Source organism: Rhinichthys klamathensis, unplaced genomic scaffold (genome assembly GCF_029890125.1).
Source record: "Rhinichthys klamathensis goyatoka isolate OS25496 unplaced genomic scaffold, OSU_Roscu_1.1 h1tg000309l_1, whole genome shotgun sequence".
NCBI classification, from domain to species: domain Eukaryota; kingdom Metazoa; phylum Chordata; class Actinopteri; order Cypriniformes; family Leuciscidae; genus Rhinichthys; species Rhinichthys klamathensis.
Window position 1 is genome coordinate 1,150,387 of NW_026606827.1, and position 20,010 is coordinate 1,170,396.

Genomic DNA, 20,010 nt, shown 5'->3' on the forward strand with positions numbered 1-20,010 from the left:
CATTTATCAAAACTTGACTAGAGTTATGCAGTAGTACTCTACTGCTCGTTTACATAGTATGTACGTTTATCATTCCACGCCAAGCGAAGAATGCCAATCTCAAGAACGCACGTAAGGGGGCGGGAACTCCAAAGAACATTTTCTATTGGCTGCGCCGCTCCGTCACTCACAGCATGTGCGTCATTTCCGTTGTCAGGTGGTGCTGCTATGGAAAGATGTGATCAGTTGTCCTAAGAAGGCTTTTCCCTCAAAACCTCTGTCGGTAATCGTGAAATTTCTCCAGTTCGCGTGAAACAAACCGCTTTGTGGTGGAGTGTAAATGTCGGTGCGTCCCTGCTGAACATTTAGTCGGCCAGAAATGAGTGAGAATTAGTCTACGACAGAGGATTCCCTCGGCGGTTTTGGTAAGTTGTTAAATGGCCCGTCGGTCGGTTGAGGAGATTTTCACAGTCTGTTAAAAGGACACGGTGAACTCACTGGCTTTGTGGTTTTTAATTTCGTCTTGAAATGCACGCTTTTGCAACGATTCAATTGTCGTCCGGTTAAATATGTTGAGATATTGACTATACAAGCAAGAATACAAATAATTACAAGTTTCGCTTTCAAATGCTAAGGGGAGTCAAATAGGCTCGTTATTTTAAATAAGTGCACGATCTTTTGTTTTCTTATACACACTCATTAAGTCATTTATACTAGTGGTTGTTGTTATTAATTTTCTTGGAGCTGGTTGACAGCGTTCGTAAGTGTACGCCGTGTACTTTGTTGTGATCGCACTGCAGTGCTATTCTGCTATTCTATTCCCTCTGCTGTTGTTTAACGTTAACTATTAATGGAAACATTACACACCACAAATCTTAGACATCCAAATATCAAACAAAACGTGTGCAAAACGCGCATCTGATACGGGTTGCATCAAGCTGTCAGCCGGTGCCAGGTTCTAAAGTTTGTATGCAGTGACAGCTAGTATATTTAGATCTTATAAAATATTAAGATGTTCTGCTACACCGTGGATCAGAGCGTTTAAATCATGCAGGGATGATATTTCACCTCTCCAATGACTGTGATGTGTGCATAATGCCATAAGATGACCACACTCCATCCATTCATTTTGATGAATGCAATGCAGTATGAGTAATCTTTCATATAGCATGGTTTCATCATCAGCATGTTGTTGTTAAAGGGACAGTTCACCTAAAAAAAAAAGATTCGGTCATCTTTTACTCACTGTCATGTTGTTCCAAACATGTATGATTTTTTTATTTTATTTCTTCAGTGGAACACAAAAGGAGATGTTAAGCTGAATATTAGGCACTGACAACCTTGGTCACCATTCATTTTCATTATGTTTTTTTCCATTCAATTAAAGTGAATGTTGACTGAGACGGTCTAGTGTCTCCTTTTTTTGTTCCACAGAAGAACGTCATCCGGATTTGAAACAACATGAGGGTGAGTAATTGACATCCTTCCTGAGAATTTTATTTACTAGCTCTGAAATGGATTCAATATTGTGTCTTTGTATGCATATGTGCATCTTAGTGTCAGTGAGGGAATTTCCACCACATTCATGTTTGGCATGACCTAAAATTATTACAGATGGTTTAATACCAACCCGTAGATTAATTCTTTTCCTTTCAGGTTGCAGGTCAGATTTTCAGTCTTGGTGTTTTTGAGATGTCAGCTCTCCAATAATGCATGTCAAAAGAGTTGATGAGAAAGCAATCACGTCTCTCACCCCCGTCTGTCACATTGTCAACAGTCTGGGTCCAGAAAGACAAAAAGCTGTAAACGTGTAAAATGATCTGCGATAACAGCCAACTGTACCTCCTCCTACGTCCTCGAGACAAGCTGTGTGCTCTGTTGCAGAATTACATTTGAATTTCTATTTCATTCAAAATTACAATTCAACTAAGCTTATAGTGTAAATGTGAATCACAACTGTCTGTTGTAACTCTAAATTCAAAATGTGGGTGCCTTTTTAGCTCGGCTTTGCATGTATTCACTATTAGAGCACATCGATTGATATTTTATTACTGGGATTTCATGTCCAGTCTCTGTATTGTCCCTTAATTTAAACAGAGTTGAGATTGATTTTGAAGAGCCCAAGGTGTGCAGAACTGCCCGCGATGCTAAATGCGCTCCCCCACCCCCTGTTCGCATTGTGATATGATGTCTGGAGGCTGCGTGTGTCATTCTACCATTGGTGTCAAACAGCAGGATTTCATATTTCTGACAAATTGCTACCAGTGCAAACCCCAGGGCTTGTGTGAATCACACTAAATCCATCCATAGCACCACTTGACTTTCTGTAGGACCACAGAAACAGTCATCAGATTATACAAGAACCCTTTATACAACAAAACAAGCAGGCGCCCTCTGAAATAAATAACTCTTTATCATAAATATTTGTCCATTATTATTGCACTTCGTCATGTGGTCTCTGAACATTTTTGCTTTCGAAATGTTCCCTGTTACAGACCGTTCAGTATGAAAATCTTGTAATATGCAGATTACGCCACAGAGATTTGCAGATAAACCCATGCAGATTAAGGAACGGAAGGATTACAAATAGTGAAAGGGGGAAAACATGAATCGCAGCAGCAGAGTTCAGAGTTCCCCTTTATTTGAGTTCATTTGAGCTCCATCGGTGCTCAACGTTTGCCTTTCTCGAGCAGGTTGTGGTCTGCGGCACCATTTGTAAATGGGCTTCTATTGTCTATTATGGAAGTCACATAAACAGTTCACACCTGCTGCTAATCTTTGCTCATGCAAATGCAGGTGGCTCTGATGGGTTGTCATTCATACAGGGGCAGAGCTGTTAATGGCGTCTCACTGATTTGAGGTGTCAGGGATGGCATGGCTTTTGCTAGATTTCCTTCCCCCACCTGTTATTTGCCCTCTTTATAACTCACACTTTTTTGGCAGTGTACTGAAAGACCTCATTGGGTTGGCTATTGGCCCTCAAGGCAAGAATGGAATGGATGAGTGTCCTAGGGTTACATTGTTTTGGTGCGCTTGAGTTTTGTTTTTAGTCAAGAAGCCACGTTTGCATGTCAGGTTGTTTTTATCAATTGAGTATTGACGCAGACTCAATGTTTTTGGCCTTTTCAGATCTGCAGAATGTCCAAACGCCGTGCTTCGGAACGAGGGGCCGGAGAGTCATCCGGCAGACCCAGCAAGCTCCTTTGTCCTGGGATATCGGGCAACAATGCTAAGAGAGCCGGTCCCTTTGTTTTAGGTAAGCCACCTAGGGTAATGCAAGTGAATCTTCAACACTATCTTTTTGTGTTTCTATTCAAGCAAGAGAAGGAGGAGGTATGACTCCATTCGGAAGCCTGTGTTTGAAAAGAATTGCAGGAATGTTTTGGATTGACTGCTTCACTTCTGAATCCGCAGGTCTTTCCCTGTATGTCACTATCACACTGCAGTCTTGCCTTTGAAATGCACCCGTCACAGTTGGAAATAGCAGTGTGACGTGGTAGTGCAGGGCACTGTAATGAGTGTTTATGATTGGCTTCAAGGGGGATTGCTGTGCTCTGCACTGACACTACCTTTTGCATCTTTTCACACTCCTTTTCTCTATCCCTCCCCATCTCGACAGGCCCTCGGCTGGGAAACTCCCCCGTGCAGAGTATAGTGCAGTGTTTAGCCAGAAAAGATGGGACGGATGATTTCTACCAGCTAAAAGTGAGTACTCTTTTAGGCCTTGTTTACATGGTATTAGCATTGAGTGGTCAGGTGATCCTTCAAAAATTGTTCTAATATGGTGATTTCTTCTTATTCTCAATGTTGAACAGTTGCTTAATATTTTTGTTGAAATAAACTAGGGGTGTCGCAATATACCGGTATTGACGATAATCGTGATATTCAAAGCGTGAAATATCGACATCGTGTTAATTTAGAGTGTGGCAATATACCGGTATTGGCGATAACCACGATGTTTAAAATGAATAGGACTTTTATGATAACATGACACGTATACTCCAGCGCCCGTTGAGGTGGCAGTATTGCACCCGCGACATCTATCAAATGAGAAGAAGACGCAGCGCGCGCCCGCGCAGCCACTCTGGTATGGGAGTTCTTCGGCTTCAAAGAAAACAGCACTTTAAAGGGGGTCGCACACCGGACGAGAAGCGCAGAGAATTCTTTAAAATTCGAACACATTATTTTCTAGGAGTTTACACACACCACCGCCGGCACCATTCGGCGTCTGTCCGCGACGCCCAGCAATGGCTCGGATTTTCAGGTGAGATTCTCAAATCATTCAGTTAACGGATGCGCTCTGACTGAGGTAAAGTGTTCAGACTGCAGACTTAGCAACGATTGTATTTAATTGTACAGTACAATCATAACATAGTACAGACATGATCTTAATTTCATAATGTCCTTAAACATAACAATATTGCTGGCCATGAACTGAGAAAGTGCGCGTCCGGTGTGCTACACGCGACGCGGCGCGGAGCTGCGCTTCTCGTCCGGTGTGCGACCCCCTTAAACCCAATCTGCAGAATGTGTAGCCACCAACCTTTTTACCCATCTCCGTGTCCATCACACTGCGGATTACGCTATTTTACAGAGAGTAAATTGCGATTATTTTACTAGTCATGGAATGGGAAATGTGACATTAACCTGTTAACAGTGGGTTTTTGTTTTCATATGTTTAAATAAAGGGTGATTATTAAGTACCCCGTTTTCTTTACTCGTCTTATTTTTGTATTTGCACTTGATTTGTTTTGTTCAAATCTGCATGACTTGCACCGGCGCAACAATAGGTTTAAGAGCTTTTCAGTTCTTCAGGAAACATTCAGACAGTGTTTCGCTCCAGTTTGAAACCAGATATACTTAACATGCTTGTCTTACTTCACAAAAAATGTGCATTCAAATATAAGAACGCAAGAAGTAAAAATGCAAAAAAGAAAAATTAAATAAAGTAAAAATTAATTTGACTGATTTAACATTTTTCAAGGTTTCTATAGATATCGCGATATATCGATATCGTGAATTATTTTGGCCACAATAACCGTGGTGTGAAAAATCTAACATCGTGACAGCCCTAAAATAAACCTTTCTGGACATTTTGATGAATAGAAAGTTCAAACAGCATTTATTTGCATTTTATTTAAAGTTTTTTGCTGCCCCTTTTGATCAATTTCTTACCTTTTTTTATTATCTGACCCTAAACTTTTGAACGGTAGTGTGTATGTATAAGTGAAATGTAATTATTTATTCAGTAGCTGCTGTGGATTCAGTAAGTTCGTTCAGTGAATGATCCGTCAGACATCTTTGTGAAGATCTTGATTAATTGGGGATCCCGGTTCACTTTCTTTATTGGAGATCAGATCAGCAAAAATTGCTTTTTTTGACAGTCTCCTTCTGTATCACCTCACAAAAACCCTCCCACGTGATTCAAACGTGTCCTGACCAGGGAAGTGAGACTGCTTCTGAACACAAAAGCCCCTGTATGTCTAACTGTTTGCATGAACCTTTGACCTGCCTCAACAAATCTCTACAATCCTGTCCAATTGATGACCAACTCTGGTTCAGAGATGACCATTAAACTTTTTTGTTTATGAACCAGCCTGTTACTGGAGGGGCTTGACTGAAAGGTGATTGTCAACCTTTTGACCCTACTCTTCCATGCCCTGGTCTAGTGTCTCTCAGATCGTTGTGCAGATGTGTTGAAGGACATGTGAGGGACTTATCTTTGTCTTCTCTGAAGATAAAGCCTTTAATGGACCCTCTGTATTGCCTCAAGATCGTTGATAGCTTAGTATTCCATCACATTGAAGATAAGAGACCCCCAGGAAGGTTTAGAACAGGATCTAGTGGTGTGGTGTCTTCTTACCTTCGACCTTTGTTGTAGATTCTGACCCTGGAAGAACGTGGGGACATGGTGGGAGAGACACAGGAAGAAAGGCAAGGCAAAATGCTCCTGCATACAGAGTATTCTTTACTGTCACTGCTCTCCAACCAAGAAGGAGTGGTTCACCATCACGGCCTCTTCCAGGTAAGACCAATTAGGAGTAGCTCGTGTAGAATGTGTCATTACAGTTTTTTAATAACTGTCAAGATGCATTATTTGTGCAGCTGCTGGAATTGTTTGGCATCTTGTTCATCAGGACGGAGTGGGAAAAAGTAATTCATTGCATCATGATTCTTTCTCAAATGGTTCTGCTTTGAGCCTCACAAATAGTATTTATTAATTATAAATCATTGTGAAAAAACAAAACAATTTAGCATCATGCATTTACACAGGACGAAATGTATAACACAATTGAAAATTGATCATCCACAGAAAACATGCTGATTGATCTCAAAATTTACTATGTTTTGCTATAATGGTGCATTTCATTTTTTTTCAGAGCTGAACCACCTCTTCTATTTTATTTATTTATTTATTTATTTTTCTATTTCTATTGTTGGATGAGAGTACACAATCAGCCTTGACTCATCAAAGATTTGTCTTTTGAAATTTGATGCATCAACTTGTTTTGGAATCTGTCTGTGACACTTTGTATCAAAATTGAATCGATTTGAGACGCCTAAAGATAGTCCCTCCCCTTGTGTATGTCCTCAGTCTCACAGCTTAATTTGTTCCTTCAGTTATTTTCATTTTCATCACAAAGTGCTAGCAGTGACTCACCACTTACTTTCTCTTTGAGATGCTTTTTCCCCTCCCTCTCTTGCGTCGGCTTTTAACTATATCATAGACCTCTCCTTTCTTCCCTGGTGAAAATCGTCTGCAGAACAAGCTGTACTGTGCTGTCAGGGCCATTCATTGAAGCTTGCAGTATTGATTGGTTTATTATAGCTTGTCTCTAGAGTGGGCCAGTTAATTATGGATCGCCTCTTGTGTTCAGAGGCGCAGTCATTGCAAACACAAACCACACTGCCGATCGATTTGTGGCCCTCGTTTGACCCCGGTCTCAGGTGACCGAAAGAGGGCTTTTATCATTCAAGCTGTTGCACATGCCGAGTCATACAGGAGAATCGCTGCTTTCCTTTTTGTACCACCTGTCCATTAGCGTCATCTTGTACGTGAAACACAGTATTTTCTTCTCCGCGCCATTTAAAAGCTTAATGGTGCGGTTATGTATCCGTTTTCTTTGTTAGACACTGTTAAATGCACTGCTGGGTCGGCCGAGGCAAAGTCTTTTATGCTGTCCCTGCAATTATTGTCAGCGCAAAACTTTTATGACGCATTATCTCTTTCACTTTTCTGTCTCAGGACCGATCCTATGAGATTGTCGAGGACATGGAGGCCAACAAAGTGCGGAAGATGAAGAGACGAATCTGTCTGGTGCTCGACTGCCTCTGTGCCCACGACTTCAGCGACAAGACGGCCGACCTCATCAACCTGCAGCATTATGTCATCAAAGAGAAGCGATTGAGCGAGCGCGAGGCTATCGTTATCTTCTATGATGTGGTGAGAGTGGTGGAGGCGTTACATAAGGTGAGCTGCCATGGTGATCTGGTTTTAAAGGCAAGACCAAATCAAAACCGGGCGCATTTCTAATTTTCGTTAAAGTTTTTTTTAATCTAATATTTATTTTTTTATATCTGCCTTTTCGATTAATAGTTTCAGTATTAGTTCATAACTTGATTGCAATGCCAGGCACATTGGAATGACTTGATTTTTATTTATTTTTTTAGCTACTTTTTTTTTTTTTGTACTATGGTTTGGTTCTGATGGATAAAATGTCCTGCAATTTTTTTTCTCATTGAATTAGTTTGTTTTTTGGGAAGTTTGTCATATTGCAGAAGTAAAATGATTGCACATTACTTTTTTTTTTTTGTTGATTTTAATTTGTAATTCACCTAAAGTAATGTGGTGGATGATGCATGGGATTTATTTGTAATATAATATAATGGTGATTGTCAGGTTGCATGCTGTCCAGCTTGTAGCCCATATCTTCTGGTATATATTGTAACCGTATTTATAAAAGTAATTGTGTGCACATCCCACCTTCTGGCAGGTGCTGCAGGACAAAAAGAACTTACTAAAGTGAAAAGAATGTAATGTCCGCTACACAGCTTTAAACTGCCATCTTTAATATAAAGGCAGCATTTCGAACCTGCTGGGTATATATTGTAACCGTTCACTGTTCTTACCATTGTAGAAGAACATCGTGCATAGAGACTTGAAGCTTGGAAACATGGTGCTCAATAAAAGGTAAGACGTCTTTCCTCTTCCTTTTACCTGCTAACGCTGTGCTAGTGGAGTTTTCTGTGCGCTCAGGTCTCTGTTGAGGTTTCATGGAGCACCGTCTGGCCTCATTGACCCCTCTCCTCTTGAGCTCTTAGTGTGAGTGTGATTCATCCCCACAGGCAGAAGAGGGAGGGGAGGGAGCAGCGGGAAACTATCCCAGTTAAAACGAACAGGCATGGAACGTGCCCCTGGTTCATTCCCTGGAAAAAAGGAGAGGGTGATAGAGCCAGGGAAGGGGGGGGCTGGTAAAACCGCACATGTTTTAGCTAGCTTGAAGGCATCTGATGTCGGCAAGCACTGTGAATCAGATAGGTCTAGTGGAATTCCCAATCCCTCATCCATAAAGACCCTCTCCAAACACCATATGTGCCGTGTGCATGTGTTTCTGCCGTTTGTGGAATGGGAATGCTTCTAAAAACAGCTCTTTTGTCTCTGCCATTTTAACTGTCCTGAGGAACGAGAGAGTTACTGACTAATTGAAAATCCTCAGTTCTGCCTGTCACATTTGCCAGCATGTGTTGCTCGCCACTGAGTTCTCACATATTGTAGTTCAGTCACATAAGTGCCCAGCTTGTCTAATTACGAAACCCGTCACACCATATAAGCTCAGTGGCATGTGTAAGAGAGAGGAGGAGTGGGTCTAGTTTCTTTCATCATCCTCTCTCTCTTCCTTGTCTCTTTACAGGCAACTGTACTTGCGTTCTGGCTGGTTGAATAGATGGTATGCATTATGCAGCATTTTTTGCATTAACCCCTTCAAGTCCACAGAAAAACAAAGCCTACTGTTTTATCTAAAAATGCTTCTAACTTACACTACCTTTCAAAAGTTTGGGGTCAGCTTTTTTTTTTTTTAAGAAATAAGCAAGGATGCATTAAATTGATCAAACTTGACAGTAAAGACCTTTACATTGTGAAAAAAAATGGGATCACTGTTTCTTCAAATACACTGAAGACTGGCGTAATGGCTGCTTAAATTCAGCTTTGCCACACAGGAAAATATTTTACAATGTATTTTAAATTGTAATAATATTTCAAAATGTTACTGTTGGAAATGCAGCCTTGGTGTGCATCAAATATTTTTTTTATAAACATTAAAAAACAAATCAACCCCAAATTAATATCGCTTGGTAAAACTTAGGCTACCCATATGCAATTCTAAATTTTCTCTGAAAAGAGTTGTCGAGTTATGAAATATGAACATTGAGTAACACGTGAGTTTCAGTGCATTTGTTTTTGCCTGGTGTGGCAGTGCATTTTTTAGTTTTCTTTTTTTTCTCTTTTTTTTCATTTTAATTTCTTGCATGTGCCATTGTTGAGTCAAGCATTTTACGCTTGTTCCATGGGAGTCAATTAAAAAGACTGGTATTGCATTGATGAACAGCAAAAGAAAACATCCACACGTATGCACACTTGTCACTGGACCCTATGGTGATGAAACCGAGCAGTCTGGTCTGTCTGCTTCAGTTCAGCAAGAGAGCAGAACACTGTGTCCCAGCTGGAGATAATACAGCCCTCTGCCAAAGGATTCATAGCTCAGAGCTGAGTCACACTCATGTAACGCTGGCAGACCTCCCCCCCTCGCTTTTTCACTCTCCAAATACCCTTCTGATTCGACTGTCTGTGTGACCCTGCCCAGCCGGCAGACTGTTGGATTTGGGTGGAATGGAAAGTACTCGGTATTGGTCATAAGTGGTCCATGACATGATACTTGGGCCTTCGAAAATGACTGCTGAATGTGGTTCTGACATGTAATATCTGTGGAGCTTTCTGCATGCTGCAGAATCAACCTGTGAAGGCTTTATCATCAGCATTTTGTCAATAACTGCCATGTAGTGCGGAAGCTTCTCTCACATTTCACAAGCGTTGGTGCCATCATTTCATACCTCTTTTCCCTCCTTCACAGCTTACACACTTCGCTCTTCAGGGAGCACCATATGGCTGTCACCATCAAGGCTCTATAAAAGTGAACAAATTGCCTGATCTGCACATTTGCTTTCACTATTATCTTTGTTCCTCGTACAGCACAGATTGCCCAAGCAAAGGAACTCCAATACTAAACAATTGCATCAAAATCCCACATTAACCTCACCCTGCAGAGGCAGTTCTGACCGGATTTCAACATCGAGACTTCCTCTTGCGTTTAAACCATTTAACTTTTCCCATCAACGGGGGCTAATTTTAGCAGCACTGAGAGACTGGGAGGCTTCTGGTCTCTTCACTTGAGCAGGAAGAGGAGAGTGAGCAATGAGAATGTCCTGAGGAGAAACACTTGCTGACTTTTTTTCGTTCGAGAACCAAAGCTCAAACAGTCATGGAGTCAGATAAAAGCTTCCATTTAGAATAAAACTATTATGAAGATTAAAACTATTATGAAGATTAAATCTAGCAGGAATTAGATGCTGCATGTAAAGAACGTCATGGAAGACAACCAGTTTGTGACATTTAGGAGCATGTCATTTGAAAATATTGCCACCATGTGAAATTGCCGTGCAAAAACGACGCGGTCATCTCCATTCAACACAAAACTTTTGAATATATTATGTATTCAAATACCTTGAAACGCATAAACTTTAGCAAATTGTCGATGAGTGTGTACCATTAAAAGTAAGCTGAAATTGAAAACTTAAACAGATTATAACTGGTACAGATGCTGTGTAGAATGGATAGCGTTTTTTCACATAGTCCATTGTGACTAATCTCAACTCTCTTTTCACTTCTAATCTAATTTAATCATGACCCTCCTTTTTAAATGAAGATGGTAATGAGCCTTAAACCAGTAAGAAATTCTTCTGGGAAAAACAAAGCTTCTGGAACGAGCCTGTTTGTAACTGTTAGGCGTAAGTGTGACAGTCACTTTCAGGGTGTGAAAGTGAGAGCGTAACTGGGGAAGCATGGGAAAGAGGATGTAGCTGAGAGATGTAGCTGTTGTGGTGGATTTTTTGTTTTGTTTTGAGTGAAGGGAGATTACAGCTCTTGACTGTGTGAATTCTCACATTGGAGGTCCCCCAGTTCAGCTCAGTCAGCTGACGCGTTAGTTTTGCTCATTGTAAATGTGATTGTATTTTTTTTTTTACATGGTTCTCTATGTTGGTGTGCTTGTTTTCATTGCATGCCTGTCACTGAAAAAGTGCTGTTCTTTCCTTTCTGAGGTGCAAAGATTAGTCATCACCGAGCTTGTGAGAAGCCACAGGTGACTCACTTGTTTGTCAAGTGCAGTCACGGTGTGTTCTGTCATGTTGGGTTCTGCTTTCTGGAAAGGCAGAATGGCTCCCTGCCATAGATTAGATTTAATGACAGAGACAAAAATATCAAAGGCATGTTTGCACAGATAGAAACACGACTCACCTAACAACAGTTTCATTTTGATATGCATATATATAGTGTGTTTGTGTGTCGTAAAAATGAATTGAATACAGAATTTTAGAGTGCCTCTTTGAGGGTGAATCTAACAAAAACAAATATTTCTGAATCGGATTGCAATACAAAATTCAAGAATTTTATTTAAAGAGAATAAATAAATGCCTTTTCTTTAGACAAGATAGATTGTCATGTAATGAAAATAATGTTATGCTGCAAAGGAAGGGATAGTTCACCCAAAAATTTAAATTGTCATCATTTAATAACCAAAAAACTGATGGGCCCCATTGACTAATAGTATTTTTTCCCCCATACTATGGAAGTCAATGGGGCCCTTCAATTGTTTGGTTGCCTATATTCTTCAAAATATATTTTGTGTTCAGCAGAAGAAAGAAATTCAAAAATACAGAAAGTAATACAGGTTTGGAACAACTTGAGGATGAGTAAATGACAGAATCATTTTTTTTGGGTGGACTGTCCCTTTTAATATTTCTGATTTTCTTTATATAACATATAATTTTGTCTTTTTTTTGTCGTTTTGATTTTGTGGTAAATTATGACCTTTATTTCACAAGCTGTCTTTTTAATAAACAGTGCGACTTGAATTCATGGTTGTTTTTTGACGTCATCGGCATGTTGTGTTTGTGTGCTCCAGGACCCATCGGATCACCATCACAAACTTTTGCCTTGGCAAGCATTTGGTGAGTGAAGAAGATCTGTTAAAGGACCAGCGAGGCAGTCCAGCCTACATCAGCCCAGATGTCCTAAGTGGTGAGAATCTAGCTTCTCTCTCTGTGTGTGTTTATGTGTGTGACTCACCCTTCATGTCACCACTGTAATCAAAGCTCATAAACCCAACCACCTACCCGGCCCTAATCAGGACAGCAGTCACAAACCGTCGGCATGGATGAGCAATAGTTACTTTTATTGAAGTCATTATTTGTGTTGTGTGCCGCAGGACTGACCTGTTAGCTCCTCAACGACTCGATACCAAAACTCTTCCCTTAAGCTTGTTGTCATGGCCCTCGGGCAGATCTCAGCAGTGCTACAGATAAAATTAACAGCGGTTTTATCACGAGGTTTATCTTTCCAAACAATCTCTTTCTTTGTGGAACCGAAGTTCACTCAAGTGATGTAATTTCAGTACATGAGACTTGCTGTTTATCTTGTGTCAAACATTTATGTAGTCGAAAGAGGTATATGTATATTTATGTAGTCAAAAGAATAAATATTTGGACCTTTTATATAAAATTTTGTTTCTAAAAACATGTGTTAAGAAATACTTACGGTGGATGTCTATGGAGCATTGCACACTTGCCCCGTGTATTTTTATAAAAAAAAATCCACAAACTTAAATGTGGCTAGTCAATATTGTTTTTGTCAGTGGGCTACATATGCTGTCAATTGTTTAGCTTATGTTTAATAAATATTACTAAATATTTATATTCCTAAAATATAAAATATTCAGGGGTCTTCAGCAGGCCAAATATTGTATCACCAACAATTGTTCTGGTAACAATTAAAGTTACTTTCAAGCCACTAGAAGCTGACATTCAGCTAAATGTCTCGTTGTCCCTCCCACATTAAAATGTATGAAGTACAATAATGACTCTCTTTGTTTTTGTTTTTTACATTGCAAAACAAAGTATGTAAATATATTCATATAGTTTCAAAAACCTGTGCATCAAGGCATCACAGGCTTCTATTCCAAAAGGAAGGTTGCCTCCTGAGATACCTATTTTTTGTTTTGCCTAATTCAAAGACGCCATCAGTTTAGTGAAAAATTAAATAAAGCGTAATGACATTGATAATTAAGTACAAGTATGATTCATTCAAAACTAAATTGGCTTTTATCCAAAATCAATATTTGTGTACTATGTATGCTAATGTCCCATGAACAGAGTGCTATTTGTATGAAATGGTTAAAAATTCCTGTGCTTTCAAATCTTTTTCGTTTAGTTGATGCACTAGCTAAAATATCCGACAACACAACCTTTCCAAAACTGTCTTTCATGTGTTTTCTGGGTTTTTCCGAGACCTCTGTGGATGTAGGCTCTGGTTAGATGGTGCATTCCGAGCATGCATGTTAAATAGAGGCGCAGTCGAGCTCTTGTTTGTGGTCTCCATTCACAGTAAAATGACAGAAAGAAACCGGGAGTAAATCAGCCGAATATGACAGCAGAACAAAGGGAGAGCTGCTTCAGTGAGTCATCACAATGAGTCATGCAGAGAGGAACTACTCTTCCTGCTCTCTCTCCCTATCTCTCTCTCTCTCTTCCTCTCACTGTTTTCCATCGCTCACTCTCTCTCCTCTACCTCTCTTTCGCTTTCTCATGCGTAGGGTCAAAGTAAAAAGAAATAATGTGTACATTACAGAAAAATATACCATGCAAATCAAGCTGTTTACCAAACAGAAACCTACCCAATTAACCCCTCTTTTAAAACAAGCTCCCATGACTCATTTGTACTCTTCTGGCATGTTGTGTTCTGTTGCCCATTTATGGTGGTAAACAAACCAGTATGGTGAGTGTGAATAGGTTTTGGGGGACTATATAACATATGGTACCAAGAGTGTCACTATCTTTTAAACACACCATTCATAAGTTTGGGGTCAATTAGATTTTTTTTTTATTAATACTTCAGCACGGATGCATTAAATTGATTAAAAGTGACAGTAAAGACATTTACAATGTTATGATCACAAATGACAAATGTTACAAATGTTTCTATTTCAAATAAATGCTGTTCTTTTGAACTTTCTATTCATCAAAGAATCCTGAATTTTTTTTATCATGTTTTGTTAACAAAAATATTTAGGAGCACAACTGTTTTCAACATTGATAATAAATCAAATCTTTTTGGAGCACCAAATTAGCATATTGGAATGATTTCAGAAGGGTCATGTGACTGAAGATTGGAGTAATGGGTGCTGAAAACCTCTAACGTACTTGTGTAGCGTTTGATACTGTGCCAAGAGAAAGTTCGAGTCTGATTGAATAAGCAATCTGTTGTAGAGCTGCCTGCTGAAATTGCACTTTGTGTTTCCATGTAGGTCGACCGTACCGCGGTAAACCCAGCGATATGTGGGCACTCGGAGTGGTGCTGTTTACCATGCTCTACGGCCAGTTCCCGTTCTATGACAGTATACCTCAAGAGCTCTTCCGCAAGATCAAAGCAGCAGAGTACTCCATCCCTGAGTGAGTCTCTCCATTATCTCTGTGCTTTGATATTCATCAAATGTGTTTAAACATGTTAATTAGCAAATATTGTGTTGGCCCTTGTTTAAAAGGATAGTTCACTCGATAATAAAAAAAACCCCACTTGTTCACATCGTGTGTCAAGATTTTCATTAAATTTTCTTCTGTTCCACACAAAATTGTCATATGACATTTGCCGTAGTATAAGTAAGGAATAATTGATGATGGGCTGTTGAATTTTTAGAAAATAATGCACACCCGAGGTGGTACATAGACCCACACATAGTTGGAAAAAACAAATAAGGATTTTGCAATGTGTATAATACTAATAGTAATTATAATGAAATCAATTTCACAAGAAGTAGTGGAGAAGTTAATTTGCGGGTGATTGCATGTTAGCGGCATCTTTGTTTCCATAGCGACGGAGTCTAGAGAACATGATGCGCCGTAAACGGGCGTAATGCATGGTTTTTTAAAACCATGTCGAGCTCATGTCCTCTCCAGATATGAAAAAGGTTTCAATGGGTCTGTCCAGTAACTAATGATGAACGTAAGGCGAACTACACAGTTTCATTTGCTCACACGGTGCGATGTGAGCAGCATGCCGTGACCGACAAATCTGTACTTTTAAAAGTATAGGCCTATTGTTTTTTTGTTTTTGTTTTTAAATTTGGATAATCTCTTAAAGGCACAATATGTAGGTTTTTTTCACCACAAGAGGGCGCAGTTTCCAACAATAACAAAGGCGTAGGTTTATGACGCAGTGATGAGCTGAATGATGGGACTTGCTGTCAAGCTGATGGATCTAATAATGTTTATGGATGAGTGCAAACATTCATGTTTTTTAACATTACAGTGGTATGAAGCAGGTCGCGATTGCTAAAGAGACAGATATCACACGCGAGTCCCGCGTATATAAAGGAATAAGGACATTTAATTCTACCGAACTACTCGCAAGTGCTGAATTACTCACACAGGTCAGTTTATTAGACGAATTAAACTTGTGAGGTAACGCAGCGCTGCTTCACTTGGTCTAACGCTACACTATCACACTAAACGTCATTTTAATGTGTGTTGAAAGTTATAATGTTATACTACGTGTTAGTTCGTTTTCTATACGAAACTAGCAGTAAGCTAGATCAACATTAGAATAACTGACCATATTCTAACATTTCATCATGTTGAGCTAACGTTATATAACATTGATGTACATTTGCTCACCTGTCTAATAAAGCTGTCAAGTCGTGACTCGTGAAGCTCTGTCAAGTCCAAGTTAGTCGCGGACGCTAGCTCTCGGCATCTCAAAAACGCCTCGCTGATATTGATCCTCATTTTAGTTCTCCTTGTTTGTCCCAAAGTCTGCTTGCCATGGTCTATGTTTGAAAGAAACAAGAACTGCGTGCCGCTAAACGTTGCGCACTACGCAGTTGTCCACGTCTGTCGCCATGGTTACGTCATGGCTGTGGCAGTATGAACGGAAACCGAGGATAGCGCGGATTTTGCGTCATTGACAGGCGACATTTTTTTCCGGGACGGCCACTTATTTAAAATTGGAATTTCTCTGAAATAAAAAATCTTTGGAGCCTTTTGGGATATTGTAAGTACACAACTGCAGGAAATATATCACACTGTGCAAGTGATTTTTGGATATTTTATTACAAAATTCTTACATATTGTACCTTTAATATAATATTCCATACATTGTCAGAGCTTGGTAGACAGGTAACTATTATATTCGTAGATGTTATTAGACAGATTAATTAATAGATGATAATTAATGTTATTTATTAATTTATCGTTTTAAATATTAATCATATGCATAGTAATTGATGATCCTATCTGTCATACACAATGTATGGCATTTAAAAAAAGTTTGAAAAAGTGCTAAATTATTTAAATAAAAATGGGACAAATAATTGCATAATAATGTTGTCATAATTTAAGTAGTAAATAAATTAAAAATGGAAAAAATCATCCCATCCCGGCAGAATTGTTAAAAACATGATTGCTGGTTCAGAATGACTGCTTAAGGCACACCAACATATATTGAACATATACGGAGTTATGTAGAAATAAATACAATAATCAAATGTAATATAATAATGTGTTCTGTTGCAAGCCGCTGAAGGTGGCAACCCTACTTGCCAATTCTAAATGCAATTTTAGTGCTAATAATGGAGGTTTGAGCCATTGATAGCAGACTAAGGCCGGATTCACATATAGCGCCTAAAAACGCGTAGAAAACGCTGGGCGTGCTGCATTCTCCTTTTTCCAAGCGCTAGGGCGGTTGCGCTCCGGTTGGTTCTTGTCACGTGACCTACTGTGCTCTTATGGTGCGGTTGCGGCATTCTGAAAAATTGAGATGTTTTTATCTCGATGCGGCACGGACGCGCTTGGAAAAAACGAGCACGTGGCATCGCGACCGCGTCGCATCTCTAATAGCAAAACTGTAAGTGTATCTGCTTCAAGAACAGAGCCATTATTACCTCGCTAGTGAGAAATGTCATGTAGCTTTTAAGTTGCTAAACGATTTTACTGATAAAATCGTCAGAGCAGCACTGACAACATGTTTCTGTGCGAGTGTGTGTCCGTACCATAGACTGTAAAAAAAGATGGACGACACCCCTTCACTCTCTTCCATTGGTGAATCATCATTTGGGATATCAAGGTCCCGCCCTCACTCTCGCAGAAACCTTTAGTACAGTTTACGCTTTTGAGTGGGAGAGAGAGAGAGTATGTGCTACATAATAAAACATAATTTTGTGGCAAAAACATGGAAATAATTTTGACGTTTTTATATTGCTTACTATATATTATTTGGTTGGTCAGTGTTGTTTTTTAGCTGTTGTAGGCTGTAAGGACCTTTGTAATAACTGAAATCATTTGGCGAAGTGATATGGAACTGTAATGCGGTCAAGACCTGCCTGGAATTACTTTAGCCGTGCCTTTCCCTGAAAATAATTGCACACCTTAGAACTTTTATTTTTATTTATTTTTATTTTTGGTGAGCTATTACATTCAATGAAGTCTGTGAAATGTTAATGTAAATGCTTATGCGTCTTTGTCTTTTGTTTGTGCAGGGATGGGCGGGTATCAGAAAGTACGGTGTGTTTGATCAGGAAGCTTCTGGTGCTTGACCCCCAGCAGAGGCTCACTGCCACCGAGGTGCTCGAGTCTCTGAGCGCCATCATCGCATCCTGGTGCGTCTCATCTGATATGAGATCAGCTTTATAGTTCCATTTTTAGCCAAGAGTTCTTGTCAGACAACTTAGGAATTCATGTGATGGGGTGATGTCATGTTGGGTCAGCCATGTTGTCTCGCCACAATTTTTGCAATCCATTGCAGTTTTCAATGATGCATTTAAAGCTCCCTTGGCTATACAGCTGAAAATTCCTATGTGTCATTGAAAGATTTTTATTTTTTTAAACAGGCAATCTGTGTCCTCGCTGAGTGGCCCTCTACAAGTGGTGCCAGACATAGATGATCAGCTTAACCACCCCGAACATCTTCAGGAGGTCAGTACCACTCGTTGGAATTACAATTATATGAAAGTTTAAGGGTGAAGGACTTTTTTTATGAAACACAAGGGGCACAGGTTAACTTAAAATTATTTAGAACCACTGCTTAAACTCTGTTGCATAAATTGTTGCATTTAAATGAATGGGACAATTTATGTATGAACTGATTTGTTAACATCGTACGTGTTTGTTTTACTTGTGTCTTATAAATAAGGGCCAAAATTGTGTAGTGCCTCTTGTAGCTCTGAACGAAATTGTAAAAATATATTTTCAAAACGGGTTAACTGATAGTCCCACCTTAAACTCACACCATTGGTTGGTTTGCTCTGCTTGAGAATCCTGCCAACCTGACAATGTTTTGAAAGTGCCAGTGTTTCAACCAACCAACCAGTGGCTTGTCTGCAGTTGTCTTTGCTTATTAAGTTGGGATTGAGAATAATAGGAATTACTCTTTAACTAGCATTACTATGATGAGGTTCTTACTGGCTCTGAGACAGTCTTTTATTATATCCTCAGGCGAAAGTGACAGAGGAGTCGTCTCAGTACGAATTTGAGAACTACATGAGGCAACAGCTCTTGTTGGCTGAAGAGAAGAACACTATACACGAGACCAAGAACTTCCTCAGCAAGAGGCATTTCGGTAACGTGCCTCCAGTGAGGCGCCTCGGCCACGATGCACAGCCCATCAGTCCTCTGGATGCCGCAATACTGGCCCAGCGCTTCCTCCGGAAGTAACACCGCCTTTCTGTCCATGGGCGGTGGTCACCGGGAGTGGATTGAGCCTCCGAACTAGGCGCACACTTGTATGTACGTTGTGTGTGAGAGAGTGTTTGTGAGTATGCAGCATGAGTCTGGCAGACACAAACAAGGGCCAAGGAACAGCTCAGTGCTCTGTTGCTCTATTCATCCACACAGGACACAGACTCTGCCTATGGGCGGCACAAAGGTCTAATGAGACTGACCACCAACACCACCTCCACCATGCCAATCCTTGCCCAAATCTGACACACACTGACACACACACACACACTTTCAGCAATACCCCAACAGAATCATGTAGCAGATGACACACAACCACCCTTCCCCACCCACCTCTCCCCCAGCACTTTCTACAGAAATGCCTCGGATCACATGATCAACCCTTTCGTTCTGTTCCCCTCAACCAGTTTGTCTGTTCCGCTCCCATCTGCATCTATGATTGCAAATCTACCTCTTACCATTTTTTCTATCTCTCTATTTCCTCCTTTCTTGGTCAGTTTTTAACAATGCTCTCCGTTCTTATGAAAGCAGGACTCCTTATGTTGAGGGGGAGACAAGCACAGGCTCAAGAGCATTAGGATTGTGGTTGTGTAACTATTCTGTGTCAAAACCAGTGATTGGTTTTTCCTCAATCTAAATAAGCTTTTTCCCCTCCTCTCCTACAATAACAGTAGCATTTTAAGTAAGATTATTCTCTTTTTTTGCCATTTGAAGATGTTAAGTGTAAGTTAGAAAGCTAATAACCTCATATTACTGAAATCATAGCAGCGCATGTTTCTCATTCCTCTATTTGAATGGGTTTCTGTTGGCAGCTAGCATCTGTGTCTGGATGCATACAACCAAAAGCTTAACTTGGCATCTAAACCGGCGTTACTGGTACGTTACTCTCCCCGTTTGCTTTCGTCCAATCAGAAGGCAGCATATATATCAAGACCACCATTTCCTGTGCATTCCTCCCAACTGTAAACAGAA

General features: G+C 40.0%; 1 protein-coding gene across 2 annotated transcripts; it reads left to right on the forward strand.

The window, feature by feature from the left end:
• Positions 1–180: 180 nt before the first annotated feature.
• stk40 (serine/threonine kinase 40) lies at positions 181–19,414 on the forward strand. 2 transcript variants are annotated; one of them, XM_056270832.1, is made up of 12 exons: positions 181–404; positions 1,414–1,446; positions 3,109–3,235; positions 3,599–3,684; positions 5,861–6,004; positions 7,226–7,450; positions 8,118–8,170; positions 12,219–12,334; positions 14,616–14,760; positions 17,841–17,960; positions 18,192–18,276; positions 18,796–19,414. In XM_056270832.1, exons 2-12 carry the CDS (start codon positions 1,441–1,443, stop codon positions 19,012–19,014), a joined length of 1,326 nt encoding a protein of 441 aa, XP_056126807.1. In that variant the 5' UTR covers positions 181–404; positions 1,414–1,440; the 3' UTR covers positions 19,015–19,414. The 2 variants fall into 2 exon arrangements, with proteins under 2 accessions (XP_056126807.1, XP_056126808.1); XM_056270833.1 differs by lacking the exon at positions 1,414–1,446 and having other exon boundaries at positions 182–404.
• Positions 19,415–20,010: the final 596 nt, after the last annotated feature.